Source organism: Periplaneta americana, chromosome 10, assembly GCF_040183065.1.
Source record: "Periplaneta americana isolate PAMFEO1 chromosome 10, P.americana_PAMFEO1_priV1, whole genome shotgun sequence".
NCBI classification, from domain to species: domain Eukaryota; kingdom Metazoa; phylum Arthropoda; class Insecta; order Blattodea; family Blattidae; genus Periplaneta; species Periplaneta americana.
In genome coordinates, this window is record NC_091126.1 from 176,638,831 (window position 1) to 176,655,934 (window position 17,104).

The 17,104-nt window shown below is 35.5% G+C and overlaps 1 protein-coding gene across 3 annotated transcripts in view; it reads right to left on the bottom strand.

Moving 5' to 3' along the window:
- LOC138708190 (ataxin-7-like protein 1) overlaps positions 1-17,104 on the bottom strand; it is a 101,208-nt gene that overhangs the window by 39,327 nt on the left and 44,777 nt on the right. For all 3 annotated transcript variants that reach the window (XM_069838472.1, XM_069838471.1, XM_069838473.1), the window contains exon 5: positions 11,928-12,794. In XM_069838472.1, coding sequence (XP_069694573.1) covers positions 11,928-12,794 — 867 coding nt within the window. The remainder of the gene's footprint in view (positions 1-11,927; positions 12,795-17,104) is intronic.

Genomic DNA, 17,104 nt, shown 5'->3' on the forward strand with positions numbered 1-17,104 from the left:
CCTTGCAATCACTGTCAAATATGTTTCTAATGGCTATTCTATTATTTATTTTCCAGTACCATTAACAAGTGTAACCTCACAGAGTTCATAAAAGTTTACCTAACAAAGTACAATGGGTGGTCTTTTACATTCATCCTTGTGTCATGGATGCACTAGAGAGCACGTACAAACTTGTTTTTCCACAGTTTTCTTGAACTGTTATTCAAAGACATACACAAATGAAATCATTTAATATGCAATCAAATAAGATGAAATTTCGTTTCTACTTACGTGTAGATTCCACACAAAGTCATTACATTAGTTACAATTATTACATAAGAGTGAAGTGTTTTCATTAATTTTAGAGTTTCAAAATGTTTCGTGTTTTCATTTTAATTACTGTTTTCAATTATATGTGTATTTTCAAATGCATGTTTTTTTTTTTTTTTTGTGACGAAGCCTATCACTGTATGTTTAATGGCTTAATAAATTGAATTGAATTGGATATTTATAATTTCAATGGTAAAATATTTTACCCCACTTGTACTTTCTTGTGCTGTAGCATCATGGTATAACGCATCATGCCTTCTCTCTCATTACAGAAATCAGTGCTAGTCCGAGTCCTCATGGGAAGGAATTTTCTCATAAAATTTCAGCCAGTATATGGGACCAGTGCCCACCCAGCATCATGGTGAATTTGGGAAGCTACGATAGGTAGTAAAATCCAGTTTCGAAAACCAGCTATAATGGCTTGGGTATCACCATGCTAACTACACATTAGCCCTAATCTGCTGAGACCAGCAGGGGACTGTTCGGCCTTGATTCTTCATAGGCTGTCATGCCACAGATTACTTACTTACAACTTAAATAAATATACCGTATGTAATTAATTTTGCAGAAATTTACATAAAGTTGTGTTGTTTGCTTTGAATCTCCTCCATCTGCTGTCTTACATCCCAATAGAACTTTTCTAGCTGAGAATCTTCATCAGCATCAATCTTCGTGATGACTTGACACTTGAGGAGATTGTCTTTATTCATTATTTGCCAATTTCAACATAGTGTGACAGCCGAGAGTCGATCACGCGTCCCGCAGAGGGCGGGGCGTGCAAGAAGACAGGTGACGCGGCGAAGAAGGTTGCAGCCGCACAGGTCTGGAGGGGACGGACGTAAGGGGAACGTCTGCATGCCAAGAGGGCAAGGGGAGGTGCACTGCGGCGAGAGACGAAAGTGGATGCAAAGCTGTAGGTGCTTTGCTGTGCGATGTGAAGGGGGGGACGAAACCTCCCGAACAGATGTGCGGAAACAGAAGCCGCAAGTAACAGGTGGAAGACACCAGAAACGGAAACTCCCAGAATCGTACTTTCTGGAAACTATGGTTTAGTAATAAATACAGGACGCGAGGAGAAGAGAGTTCAGTTTTTGGACAGCAAGCCAGTCAGTCTTGTGTAGCAGTGAAGCCAGAGTTCGACTTGAGTGTGTGTCCACAACTGTGCGAGCGTCCAGGCGAGTGTGGCATATCCGGAGGCTGTGGTTCGATGTGCGGTGGACCGCAGTTGGGGGACCTGAGTTCGAAGTTCAGTGGACTGGCTCTGCAAGTCTTGAGTTCGATATATTGTGAACTTGAGTGACTGAGCTAGAAGAACTAGCCAAGGCAAACGAACTGTGAACTGAGAACTAACAGTTTTGTTTTGTAAATAGTGCTTTGTGAACATTAGTTGAGATTAGCAGTACATTGTTGTTCTCAATAATCCAAGTGAATTGTCATTGTGAAGCCAGAGTTCGACTTGAGTGTGTGTCCGCAACTGTGTGAGCGTCCAGGCGAGTGCAGCGTATCCAGAGTCTGTGGTTCGACGTGTGGTGGACCGCACTTGGGGGACCTGAGTTCGAAGTTCAGTGGACTGTCTCTGCAAGTCTTGGGTTCGATATATTGTGAACTTGAGTGACTGAGCTAGAAGAACTAGCCAAGACAAACGAACTGTGAACTGAGAACTAACAGTTTTGTTTTGTAAATAGTGCTTTGTGAACATTAGTTGAGATTAGCAGTACATTGTTGTTCTCAATAATCCAAGTGAATTGTCATTGTCATCTGTGGAGTGCAATAACGAATACTGTGCTGCTGTGTGGAGTGGAAATCCCATTGTTGACGGGAGTGTTTAAATTCAATTATAGAAAGTGATTGTTGTGAAATAAAAGTTACATTATTGTTTTGAATTAAAAAGTCACAATAGCGAACAATAAGGTGATGGGTAAAGTGGCAATCTGTGGAGGTGAGTTGCCAAACAGTCATGTCCTGTGTGGAGACTACTGATACTGTCCTGAGGAAATCTGAGGTTAGGTGTTTATTCTTCAAATTTTCACTCCACTGCTATTTTAACTTCCGGCTGAAAGTGGCTGAATGTGTAAGGGGGTGCATAAGTAGGTATATAGTAATACAATATAGATTTATTAAGTACAAATTTAAATTACATACCACATGTAGTTACACGACATCAATCGACAATCAACATCAATTTAACTGCCTGATCAATCCATCATCGATTGTAATCCTCATTTGTACTTAATAAAACTATAATGTATTACTGTATACCTGCTTAGCACTACCTTGTATTTTAATACTTTAAAATATTTTCCTATTTATAAAACACAGCATTCAAAAGTCGTGCACTCATGTGTAACAAATACGTTCCCTAAGGGGTCTAATGCAACAATAAGGAGCTCCTTCAGTAAGAGTAGTGACTGTACTTGGCTCAGCTTGGCGTGGTGTCGGGACTACAACAATATTTACAAAGAAATGTAGAAAAATTCTGCATGTAATTTCTCCGAAACTTAAGGGTCTAATGCTTAGCTCATTCCATTATAGCTTAATTTTACACAAGAAACAACATTTAAGACAAACTGTTGTTTTCCCTGATTTCTAAACCTTTTCATGGGATTTCATTTCTGTACATTTTATACAACTTTAACTGGGTTTTGTCGAAGTCCTAGTTCAACATGTATTGAGGAAGAAGTTTAATTTATATCTTTAGTTACATGAAGAATTTCTTAATTCTTTTCATGTATTTAATGGTTTTAAGATGACCCGAAGCGAGTCTAGAGATAAGCTGTTCTGGTTTCTAATGGCCATGTTTTGGATCATTTAACTCATTTTGTTATAGCAGGTTGATATTTTTATTACACCTGTGGGGTGTTTTAATTGATGCTAGTGACAATGGGACAAATGCTTTCAGTTAATTGTATATTTTTATTATAGAATATACCTCGAAGTAGGTTAAGCCTTATGATAAATTTTATTTTAGTTATTTTTATTTTTTGTCGAAGTTCAATACGCGATTCATCTTAGACACCAGGATAACTCGTAAGATACTGAATACACCTCTCCCTTACTATCTGTGAATATGCAGGTATGTCTGTCACTTGGATTGAAGGTTATAGCTCCTAAGGCAAAGTTTTATTGAAAATACAGAGCTATCATCAACATTATTTATATATTTTTGTAGAGAACACAACAACACTCCCTGTCTATCTATTTTCATCTGTAAAGATTTTTGCAGCATCACTGAACTCGGTATTTATCACTTCAAGGGATGTTTAAGGTGTTCTGAGTTGTCCATATTCCTGGCTGATTTAAAATTAGGATCTAGCCTTAGTGGGGTGGAATCGCATTTTTAGATATGTATTTGTATTTACACTTGCTCTGAGCAGATCATGCTGAAAGGGGATACTTTTATTAATCTTTGGTTGCTTATCCATCGCTACTTGGAGGTTTTGTTCTGATCGTTGTAGCTTTTTAGTTTGTTTGTATATTTGACCATCATAACCTGTCTTCTGGTCTTCAGTGGCAGAATTATGTACGCCTCATATAGGGCTAATTAATTTGGGCAGCTATTTCTTAGTACTGTTGACACACGCACGCACACACACAGAGGTAGTTTCAAAAGTGATGGTCAAAAATTTAGGGATGAGAAGTAAAAACGAAGAGAAGCAAAAAGTTCCAGTAAACATGGGTCCGTAAATTAACCGTTTACGAGATAATGCCATTTTGCGCTGGACAGGGTCTGCTGAATACTAAGTAATAATTCCAATAAAAGAGTGACAATGTTATTTATTTTTTTTACTTGCTTTTTTACGACGCTGTGTCAACTACGAGGTAATTTAGCGTTGATGGGATTTGTGACAGCGAGATGGTATTTGGCGAGATGAGCCTGAGGATTCGCCATAGATTACCTGAGATTTGCCTTATGGTTGGGAAAAACCTCGAAAAAAACCCAACCAGGTAATCAGCCCAAGCTGGAATCGAACCCGCACCCGAGCGCAACTCTGGATCAATAGGTAAGTGCCTTAGCCGACTGAGCTATGCTGGTAGCTGACAATGTTATTAATTTATCAATCACGAGACAGTAAAATTCATAATTTTGACTTCAGCACAACAGGAATGTGATTGAATACACACAAAAAAAAAACTTTTATGGTCTGATTACCTGGTTGGGTTTTTCCGAGGTTTTCCCCAACTGTAAGGTAAATGCCAGGTAATCTATGGCGAATCCTCGGCCTCATCTCGCCAAGTACCACCTCACTACCACCAATCTCATCGATGCTAAATAACCTAGTAGTTGATACAGCGTCATTAAATAACCAACTAAAAAAAACCAGAGAAATTTGTGGATAAACAAGGTACAGTACAGTATGAACATGTTAACTAAAGAATTTTACAGCAGGTGTTAAAAATGCTGACCATGCACTTGAGTGCATCTGTCTGGTCTTCTCTGCAAAAGATCCAAGAATGTGCTCGAGCAATCCTGGTCATTCCTCATTTGCTGGAAGGCATCTACAATCTGATGCTGTAATTCTTCAGGTGTCATATCTGTTGTGTAACTTAAGCTTTTTGCATTGTCACATACACAAAAATCCAAAGGATTTAAATCTGGTGATCTAGGTATAGGACTTTTTCTGTTTATCCACCATTCACCATATCATCTGTTTAGATATCATCTCACATTTAGAAGAAAATGGATTGGGGAGAGTGAGGCATATGTACGAAGCATGAATGAATATAACCGCTTTACTGTATCCAAGTGCTCGGTTCACTAGCAGCCTCATCCAGCAAAAAATTGGCATCATCATTTGCGGACCCATGTTTACTGGAACTTTTTGCTTCTCTTCGTTTTTACTGCTCATACTTAAATTTTTGACAATCACTTCTGTATATATTATTCTCAGATAAAATGACTCACAGATTCTGAATATGAACATAACCTGTCTAATAGTTTACGAGAAATTGCTGTATACAGATATATGAAATGACCAAAGCCACATTTTCATTAACAGCATCACAATATTTTCTTATATTATTTTCATAGACATTGTACAAAATTATCTAAATCAGTGCATTTTGTTCATGACGATGCAATTAATTGTTATAGTGATGGTTGCGCAAATGACGAAGAGAACGATTTGATTGATGCTTTAAATGGTATGACTAATAATGACAAAAAAGTTTATACAGTATTCGCATAGTGAAATGTTTTTTACATCAAAATGATAATGTTATTACGGAACTTAAAATTCATTTTTTATTGAAACATGTTAAAATTTTTAACTAAACAAGTTCAAATTTTGCAAACTGATGTACTAGCTATAAACTCTGATGATGATGATAATAATGAAAAATTCCACAACAAAAATAAGGTAGTAAAGAGTGTCCTAAAACCTGCAGAAAAGTCTACTTTGGTTGAAAAATTTGAGTGCTGTGAATCTGTGTATGAATTGAAATGGTGTGTCGTGAATTGTTTCTGTTTATAATAATAAATCTGAGCCTGGAGTCCCAAAGGTAAAAGGTGTTTAAAAAGTAGTGGTACTGTATGTTCTGGATATTATTTGGTGAGTGGTTTCTGTACAATTATTCATTCTCGTGGGTTTGTGTTTTTCTTCTTGTAGGTTTTCAAGGTCACTCAGTTGATAAGGTTAATGATCTATCAATTGAAATGCATGCAGAGTTTGATGCTACAAAATTGAAGGATTTTGATGTAATTATAACTTTGATGATTAATTGTAGATAAACTGGAAAAAGTATTTGATGTAATTATTAGTAATAAATTAAATTATTTTGTGCAGACTTAAATATTAATGTAGGTACTAAAGACAATGTTGTTAACAACTTCCTGAATATTTTGAATCTGTACAATATTTATTATTAATAATACACCAAATCGTTCAAATTATTGTCTCAACAATACACTTAATAATTTTAACAATAATGATTATACTCATGGTGTGATTGAACCAGATGTATCTAATCATGATGCAAATTTGAAGTTCATAACATATTTTTATACGTAAATTCTTCTCCGATTATTAGAAAATTAAGAATTATATCACATAAAATGATGTTTAGTTGTACTGATCTATTGTGTGATACTGATCGGGGTAGTTTGGATTTATAGTTGTTCATTAACAAATTTAATTCAATGTTTCATATTTCACTTGAACTGCTTTAAATTTACCAACTGTACACAAATAAAGCACAATATCCCATGTAAGTCATGGTTTTCTGATGAACTAACGCATTGCATTGGCTTACTTTTAAAACCTCCTAACTTCATTTGAAGGAACTGTACAGGAGAGCAAAATTTTATATATATATATATATATATATATATATATATATATATATATATATATATATATATATATATATATATATATATATTAGATTGTAGCTAACAACTGTTGTATATTTTGTTATTTATAAAGTATAGAAACATTTGCATACTTACGACATGTTATCAGCACACACATTTTGAAAATATACACAGATTTCGACATTTCATAAAAATTGGACTTAAAGGGCTGTATTCATAGACATTTTTAGTGCGGGCTTCCGGTGGATGATCAGCGAAGCTAATGTTTTTCATATTCATAAACCAATGTTAGCGATATGAATAATTCATCCCTCTCTGGCAAAGTTGGGGCTAGTTTAGCACGCTCGTAGCGGGGCTAGCGAAATGTCTATGAATAGCACCCACAGGGTTTTAAAAGTAAGCCGACGATTACATAATTATACTTAATTTTTAACAATTTACTTAAAATTCCTGGTAATTATATATATATATATATCTCTTTTAAAATTATACAAGATTATGAACAAAAAAAAAAAAGAGTATAAATACAAATATACAGCATGAGTACGTAATTAATAATGCAAATAATAAGTGCAAGAAAGAATGGGATACAATTATTAACAATGAAATTGGTATAAATATATCTCGTATTTCAGTCAACACAGTTTACATTACTTCAGAGAATTTCAGTAATTTTTTTATTAATTCCGTAAACACAATGAAAGAAAGCATATACTATCCTCAAACCTAACCTGAGGAGCTTTCATCCAAAACCAATAAAGGTAAAAATATGTCCAACTGGAGAATGGCAATACAAAAATATTTTTATGAATCAGCTATGGAATTGAATAATTCTAAGAACCAAAATTATTATGGTCTCTCAAATTCTCTTTTAAAATCCCATTGCTTTTATTATGAATCCGTATTTAGGTCAAGATCAGTTTCCTATTCCTTGTCCACTTAAAATCTTTCACCTTTTTACATGTACCTATGTAAATAAGGAGATATATATTTGCCAGCTTTAGATAGTTCCTGTACTGTCAAAAGTTTTTGAGTGTTATGTTGAAACAATTGGCTACATGTTTTGAGGAAAACAATTTACTGTATACAGAACAGTTTGGTTCTAGATCTGGTAAATCAACTACTTTAGCTATTGAATAACAGTGGTGAAGTTGAATAAATATTGGGTAGGCTGAAAAAATCTGCTTACCTTATATCTTTTTGTAGAGCAGATGTTCATCGACTTTTCTATCAAAATTGTTTGTGATACAGACCCCACAAGAAGATGATGACCAGTCATTTTCACCCCCAAACAGAACACAAGTATAAGAATATAACTTATTTGCTCAGAGCACCCTGTTAGCCTAGGATATTTCTTATACCATGAAAATTAAAAATTTATATTTTGTCTTCTTTCATCCGATATTTTAATATGTAAATGTGGTGTAGATCTCCTATCTTTGTAAGCACATTTTGTTTTACACATCCAGCTTGAATAGAGTTTCTCTTTTAATTCTTCAAATAATGACCTCAAACTTCTTCCAGTATAAGCTATTTTACACAAAATTAATATAGAAAAAAAAACACGCACGCACACACACACACACACGCACACGCATGCACTTTTGATTAAACTAACACTCAACAATGCAACACATTCACAGAATACCAATATAGCACAATGTATTATTGTGAAGGTGAGGCAAGTGGCATTTCGTACCGAGATGTAGTGAATTGATACCCCCTTCCCAGTCTCTCCTCAAGCTTGCAAGTCAAGGTCATAGCTATGTCTTTAGAGGCTTCTGCCACAAGCCTCACAATGAACTCTCCATCCTGGAATGTCTGCCAACAGTGAACTTAATATATGGCGAGATCGCAGTGAAATCAAGTGCTACGATACATTGTTATTACGAACTTATAGGTCTACTGTTACTAGGTATAACTTCTGATCACATATAACGGATTCATCAGCCTTATAGGCTTTGACAGCAACAACTTTTATCAATTTCACTATGCTGCCACGTAGTGACTGCAGAAGAAATCACGTTATAACTCCCATTTGAACTGTCTGCAGAAACTGTACTTCCATCTAGTGGTCATTAGTCATTACCAATCGACGGTGGCAATCCTGGTGGTTGTTCTCTTCCACATGTTACTGTTTTTGACATGGGGATGACCAATCTGTTTTATATGTGATCAGGGGTATAACTCAAATTTTTTGGGTTAGACAAGCCTCAAACCCTTCAAAGAGCTTCGCTACTGTTAAATAAGTATTTGATCTGTAGCATATTGCCAAGTATTTGAGGATAAGCGAAATACTGCTATTGGTATGTGTTACCTTTACAAAGCTTTTGATTCTCTGCCTTATAATATTATGCTAAAGGTCCTGTCCAGTTAAATTTAATGTTTTTCTATAATATTTTCGCTGTTAGAATTATCCTAATGTAAACACAAGCACATGGCTGTTATGCTAGTGATTGGCTCATAGTCGAAATACTCACAAAACGCAGGAAAATGTAGTTCTGTATTTGAAGACCATAACCTCAGTAGACTACTTCTAAGCAAAAAAAGTGCCCTGGCTCTGGAATTTCGATAGTTACGGTATAGTTGTCTTCGTCATCATCACCATTTTCGCAGGAATACTTATGGAATGTCAGACGAAAATACATGGGTTCGAATCTAGATATAGAGGTTGTTAGATCTACAGAATAGACCTCACTATGAAATTGTTTAAATATGAATAAAATATGACTTTTTATAAACGAAAAATTTGATGATAAGCTTAATATGGAAAGTGCCGCTCGACCTCGAGAAATAGTACCCTGGTGCTGCCAGGCCTGAAATACACCCCTGCATATCCTTATACTATATTTATTTTAAATGAAAATTTGAATTTTTATTGGTAAATACGATAAAACCAGTGGCGGTTCCTCGGGGGAGGGACGGGAGGAACGTCCTTCTCACATTTTCTTCTTTTGGAAGTAAATACCAAATAAAATATGTGCCTTGAAATTCGAGGAAGACTCGATAATTTTTAAGTTCACAGCTATAAGAAAAACTCGGTTGATCGAGTTTTAAATGACACGTGCTCATGTGCTGTAGAAAACTGTGAGAAAGATGCGAGATTGTCTGTGTGGAGGAAAGGCACTCCATTCCTCCTCTACTGTAGTTAACACACATAGACAACAGCGCACTAGTGGCCTGAGAAAGAAGCAGAGTTTTAAAGTAAGTAAATGAATGGAGAGGGAGGAGATCCTCCTCTGAATCAGCGCATGGGTGGGAAATAGAAACCGATTGGTCGTGCAGCAAGCTCGCTACCGCTGCCATCTAACGATGCTGCATTCAACCAGACTAGAACACATCTAGGAGGAGGAAAAATAAAAACAGTTCTAACGCAAAGCTATGAAATACACCATGTAAACTTCTTTTTAATTATAAATCAAAAATATTATTCATAGCACTTTATATAGGCTACTATTCATGGTTTGAAACTTTCGTGGATATTTGAAAGTTAAAGTCGGGTTTATGTAAAACAAAGAGGAAGTAGTTCTACGTAGTTGGCCCCTGAAATTCACTTCTATTCATTGTTTACTAGACAGGGCAACAGCCAAGTTGTCAGTTTTGTACAAATATATTTGAAACTGAGAGTAGGTACTGCAAACTACATTATTTTTAACATAAACAATTAATTGGCCACCGGCAGCTTTGAACAATAATGGTAGTAGGCCTATGACTTTACAAGAACTGACATTCTTCAAAAGCATGTGATACTGAACTTGTAAAATGTACATGTGGCAACACAGACCACGTGGGTAGGTGCAGTGTTCTCGCTTTCCTAACAGATTATTTCCCATTCCGATTTCCGTAAAAAGTTCCGGTTACATGTTAGTAGCTAGTCTCTTCCAACACGTGTGATGCTGTAGTGTGCTCGAAAAATGCTACGAGGTTGTGAAATTCCTTGTAATTGTTAATTTGCGCAATTATTCAACAATGAATGGAAGTGAAAACATAATATCTTTTGGACAGTTTACTAGAACAGATTATTGCTATACAGAAGGTAAGGCCAACCCCAACACTACCTGGTCTTACATGTAGGCATGTAGGCTAATTTGTAGCATCTTTTATTCAAGAAGGTGTCATTTCGTGCTGTTAACTTCTTTCCTCCTCTTAAGAAATATGCAGGAGCCGCCACTGGATAAAACATATAACTTGATTCTATACAATGCTATGTAGGACCAGTATAAGAAAAGTTACTTTTATATTTGTTATTTACTATGAATTTCCCAACAAAGCAGATGAAGGCAAAGAGTAATACCATGGTAGTCTGTTCTTGTAACAAGCCAATGTCTCTTGACCTTGATTAAACACAAGCCCCTACAGCTGAGGCTGTAATGTTTTGGGTTGGGAACAGCACTGGATAGCAGACGTATGTACTAAGCAATGTTGAAGGCTTGATATATATACATAAGCAATGCTGAGAATACAATGCTCATGGTACTCATTTTGGGAGAAAGGTAGGCCTAAGTTCAACAGACATTTTTGTATTAATCTGCTAGCAAGGTAGCAGCACGTCTTATAGACTTATAGACTCGTAGATTTAATAAACACTTAAATAAAAAATATCAAACAATATGTCAGAAGATTCACCGAATATTCATGTGGCAGGAAATGAGAAGGAATTTCAAAAGTTCACAAGGCTTTGCAAAAAATAATGATAAAATCCAAAATTGTTCTTGTCGAAAATTTAATGACAGCTGAGAGCAGATATTTCACATCTTCTGGCTAGTGAAAAAAGTACAATTCTTCACACTGCCACATAACATAAGTTAGAAAATTCATATAGTTTGTAGTCTATTATTACCACTTTGCAGAATGATTACCACAAAATAACCAAGACGCATAATGTCTACAATGTGTAAATGCCACTAATAACCTCCATCAAAACGATTAACTTTCAAAATTTTCTGTCATAATTTACATCATACGTCTGAAAAATGTAACATGTATTCACAATCTTTACGTATTGTGCTTGCATATGACTGTGTAAGATACTTCCATAACTACTTTTGTTAAGTTCTGTTATGTAAGACCTGAAATGTAAGGTTGATATAAGCTCCAGTTCCTTTCCTCCCAGAAAAAGTGCATGCAATTATCATTTCTAAGTAGTCTGTGTGGATCCCATCACCTTTCTGAAGTAGTGGAGAAAAATATCCTTTACCCCTGTCCAGGATTCACTTTATGTTTTTCCAGCTTGTAGTCAGTCTACAATCCGAACTAACATGCCTGTCTAAAATTTGGAGAGAGAGAAAAAAAAAGAATGGTAACTTACTGCTAATGGGCGTGGATGATTTTTCAACCAAGTTACATCCTCAAAAAGTGCAGGGAAATCACACATCTGAACAGCTGAGGTAAAGGTGTTCACTGTAGCACCATTTGACTGAAAGACTGAATGAGGTGGAAGGAGTGAGGATGTTGGCACAGGGGTAAGCACGGAATTTGGAATAGATATTGCTAAAGGAGTCGATGTTGAAATGGAGGATGAAGCTGCAGAAACAGAAATGGAGGCTGCTGCCTGAGATGTCACAGCTGGTGAAGGTATTGTAACAGTGGCCAAATCTTTCGGCAACACCGAAACAGGAGCACTAACTGTGTCAGTATTTACAGGATTTGTCAGCACACTGGGAGACTGAGAAGGTGCTGGAACATTATGAACCGGCAATGACGCCGAAGAGGGTGTTGGGGTGGTAGACTGTCCAGAGACAGCGACCGTTGCTATGGGAGAAGGAGATTGTGCAGTTGTGATCGTAGTAGTCGTTACTAGTGTGGATGCTGGAGGTGGACCAGGAGAATGTCCCAGTCCTTGTGGATCTCTCACCATTGACACCGAACTTAAGAGTGGAGCTTTTGAAGCTGGGGCCGGCACTGCATGAGCCTCAAACGTATCATTAGTGAGGTCTGGAAGAGAGGGAAGAGGCGTAGTGGCAAGTGTGCTAAGAAAGGGGGTCGTGGATGCTGATGGATTTAGTGCTGAATTTGCCAAAGGAGTAGAATTTGGAGTCATGACCGGAGATGACATCGGAGTGGAGAGAGATGTGGGGAGAGGAGAAGCTGGCACATCCAGCTGTATACTGCCACCAACTCGCCCAGGCGGAGGTGACGACATGGCCTGGTTTGTTTCCGTTTCCTGAGGCGATGACTGAAACAATGAAACTGGAATCAATTACAAAAAAAAAATAAGTAGACAAATATCAAGAGTACTGAAAGAAAAGATTTAATAGAAACGTGCCATAAGTGATATGACTGGATAGAGAATTCAAGACAGCTGCTGGTGGTAAGATGTTTGAGAAAAGAGAGCTGTATTTGCACCATTTGCATTTGTTAATAATTTTTTACTGCATATGCTCAAAACATTCACGAACAAGCATGAAGCAGTTTGGAATGCCAGAGAAACTGATAATATGGAATAAAACGCGCGTCTATATTGCGATTTTTTTAATTAAAATCAATGTTCAGCTTCTAAAGATTTTACAGCAAACTCCAAATTTAACCAGAAGTTTCTTCATTACTAGTTTTACCTAAAAATAGCAAAAAAATTATGCTATCCTTGTTTTGTCCTAAATTAACAGGGGTAGGTGAAATAGTTACAATTACATCACAAGGAAACTACAAATAATAACTTGCACATAAACTCATGTAATGTGAATAAGGGATAGCCTTATGTATTTAGAAACGTTAATAAATGTAGAAGACTAAAACAATGGACGAAATAGGTATCAGATACAATTTTCGAATCACTTTCCCTATTTCTATTTTTCAATTATTATCATTATTATAAAAGCTTCATAAGTCATGTAGGCTTCCCGCTCTTCTTTCTTCAAGCATTGTATTGCAGTGTCTGCAAATCCCAGCAGATATTGTTGACGTATCTGAGCCATGGTGACCTCAAAGGTTGCTTTCGAATAGGAAATGCTTCTGTAACTTGCTTAAGTTAATGACTCGAGGGAGCTCTCATGATGTGAGCAATCAATTTCAACTTCTCACTCTTAAATTTTACCACAATATCTGATTCTTTATATAATGTGCACATTTTTTTTATTCTGTAACATTCCCCACTCATGATTTACTGGGTCCTGTTCTTGGCCAAATATATATTCCTTAAAATTTTCCTTTCTAAAATTCTCAATTTATTTTCATGCTTTTCTGTAAGTGCCCATGCTTCACAGCCATATCATTAATGATTTACGGGAAATTAATTTGGTTTTGAAAATATTTATGAGCAAACAATGACAACTGTTGATCTTTTGGATTCAGGCGACAATTTAAACTTTTTTTTATCATTATCTGCGGTCAGGAATGTACCGAAGTAGCTAAACCCGTAAACCTTTTCCACTGTGAGGATGATGTGTCATAACAAGATATTGATTTTTTCTTCTAAATTTATCCTCTTATTTCAAAGAGAAACTGTTCAGTTAAGCATTTTATTTAATTTCAGCCTAGCCAAACAGTACTATGTCATTTACATAGGCCAAAATGTTAAATTTGTTTCGTAATTTAGTTCCATGATGCGAATTAATAGCTCAATTTCTAAGTTGAGCAAAATTGGGGATAAAGAGTCACCCTGTTTAATACTGAATTTACTTCAAACTCTAGTTGGATGCCCATTGCCAACTTTAATTCCTAATTCTGTCTTAAAGAATATTAATTAAAATGTTGTAGGCAGAGTTTAATAGAGCAATCCCTTTAATTTGAACATGTAAGTGGTTCTCCTTTTTTATAAATGGGGTAAATAAATATCTTTTTCCAATCAACAGGGACTTACTTGCCTTTAAGTCCAGATCTTGCATATTAATTGTTAAATATAATGCTTTACTGTTTCACTTATTTTCCATGTGTCAGAATAAATTTTGTCACTATTTCTTTAATTTTCCAATGCTGACTTTGATTTCTACCATATAAGTTTCTTCCACCAACAGCTCTGCTCCATAAAGTATAGTTAATATGTGGGGAAGAATACATGTCAGAGCAACCTTTAAAAGATTTTTGAAATATTCCATCTGTCAGCTATTTCGTTTCTGTCCTTCAGTAAATTACTGTAAGAATCTGCTAAGAAATGGCCAAATTATTTTTATAACATATTTTAGTAAGTAACTCAGCAACAGCATAACTTCCCTAAGAACTGATGTTCTACATACATTAAACCTAGAAATTTTCATATAAGGAGTAATGTCATTAGTGACAAATATTGTTTTCAGTTACTGTGGCAAAGCATCTTACAGGCCAAGAACTGGACTTCAAAGAAAAGAGAGTGGAGTGTGTGGTAAGTCGAACACTTTCTTCTGTAATGCCAATAACCCTTTAAAAATAACAGCATGCCAAGTTGCATACCATACTATTATCCAGACATTCAGTTCAGACTGTAACTTCAGATATTCAGTTTGCAAACATGTTACATGTAGGATAATGCAGCAATGTTAAAAGAAAAGTTCTAAGTGTGGAAGATTAATTTCAGATTATAAAAGAAATCGAGAACGGTAAAAAGAAAGGTGATGTGTGCATTCTTAATTCTGAGTAGTGTGTGTATCTTAATTACTGTCCATTACAGTATTTTACTCCGTAATTCACTATTTTCTACAATCCATGGCAGCATTTCTATTTTTCAAAATAATATAAAACAAGGATGTAAAGAACTTTTAAAAAGTTGCAGTACTGTAGGCCTATAAAAAATTCCAAATAAAATTATAGTAGTGTACAAAATGTATTTCTTCTTTCAATTTTATTTACTGTATTTATTAATTTTTTTTTTCTATGACACTTGTTTATTGCAACATCATTTCTTCAGTCCCATTGGTGTGTGTGTGTGTGTGTGCGCGTGCATGAGTGTGGGGGCACACGCGCACACGTGATATATAGTAAAATCCCTCGTAACCAGCACCCAAATAACTGGCAATATCAAAACAATGGAATTTTTGGATGGACAAAAAAAAAATTTTGAAATCGGCCATATTGCCACAGTCTGGACCATCAGTTTTGCCACATTAGGAAGTTAGCATGAACTTTCATTTCCAGTGAATATTCGAACCTAAAATTAGTGTATTATTTATGTTGTGTAATGTGTTTTAATAAAGAAAATCCACACAGTTTTTATGTTTATTTAATTATGTTCGGGCTGTCAATGTTGCCACATTAGGAAGTTTGCACGAATTTTCGTTTTCAGTGAATATTCGAACCTAAAATTAATGTATTGTTTGTGTTGTGTGATGTGTTTTAATAAGGAAAATCCACACAGTTTTCGTGTTTATTCAGTTATGAGCAAGTGATATAGAAATAAGCTTCACATGGCTGCAGTTTCAACATATGACACCATGAAGTACGAACTTTTTCTTTTGTATAAACTGGTATCTATTCAATTATCCGGCAAAATCTCATATCCGGAAGTAGCCTGGTCCCTTTGATGCCAGATAAGAGGGATTCCACTGTATATGCAATGATTAGCATAAGAAGCTGTGTTACATGTATAATTTCTTTTCCAACTTTGGAGACAAACTGAACATAACCGAAGTATCTTCGCATATAAATTGGGTCGATTCATCTGGAGACAAACTATTTCAATAATGAATGATTTGCTCATGAACTTATAAATGTTGTATGCAGAAATGTTGCTTGCAAAGTAATCTTTGAATTTAAGACCAGTTGAAACAAAACACAATTTCATAAACACTTTTTACATAGCTCGTGAAATTAATCTTGAAGGAGTGAAGTAATTTCTGTAGAACAGGGAAATCTTGGCACTACAGAACGAATTCATTACAACAGCTGGATGCAACAAAATTATTTTTAAGTGGTAACTAAATCTGTGTGGTATAACTTCTGCACATTTAAATAATGCTGAACTCTCTGCAATTCGATCTTCTTTCAGCATGTCTTCCAGTGATGACAGCAATCTAGTTTATCTACACTTCTCTGATGACGGAATCAGCCAGAACTTACACACCACACATTATGGAAGCCCCAGATCTCATACTACTAAAATGTACTAATAATTCCGTACTCTCATTCTGGAAATTAAAAGGAGAGTGGACAGTTAAGTTGTCAGCTCAGGAATGTATAAATATACAGTGAATTTTTATTGCATAAATGCTTGGCTGATTGTAATTTTAAATAGAATTTGAATAATTACACAAAATATAAAAAAATATTTCCTTTTATTTGTTTATATATGTATATATCATACAAAATTAAAATAAACTTTCACATTTTTATCAAGGACGGATTTTAGACAATAATAAATTTATGTATAAATATTTAAGTAATTACAAGCTGTTACTAACGTTTGTATTTCTTGACTCGCTTATGTAACATATTTCAATAAAAAGTTAGAAAATTAACCAAACATTATTCTCGGAATCTCCACGTACTCAGACTACAGTAAGAATAGTGCATCATGATCTTCAATAATCGCCATTCTTCTCTTTCGACATCTTTCCTCTTTCTTCTACGAAGAGCTAA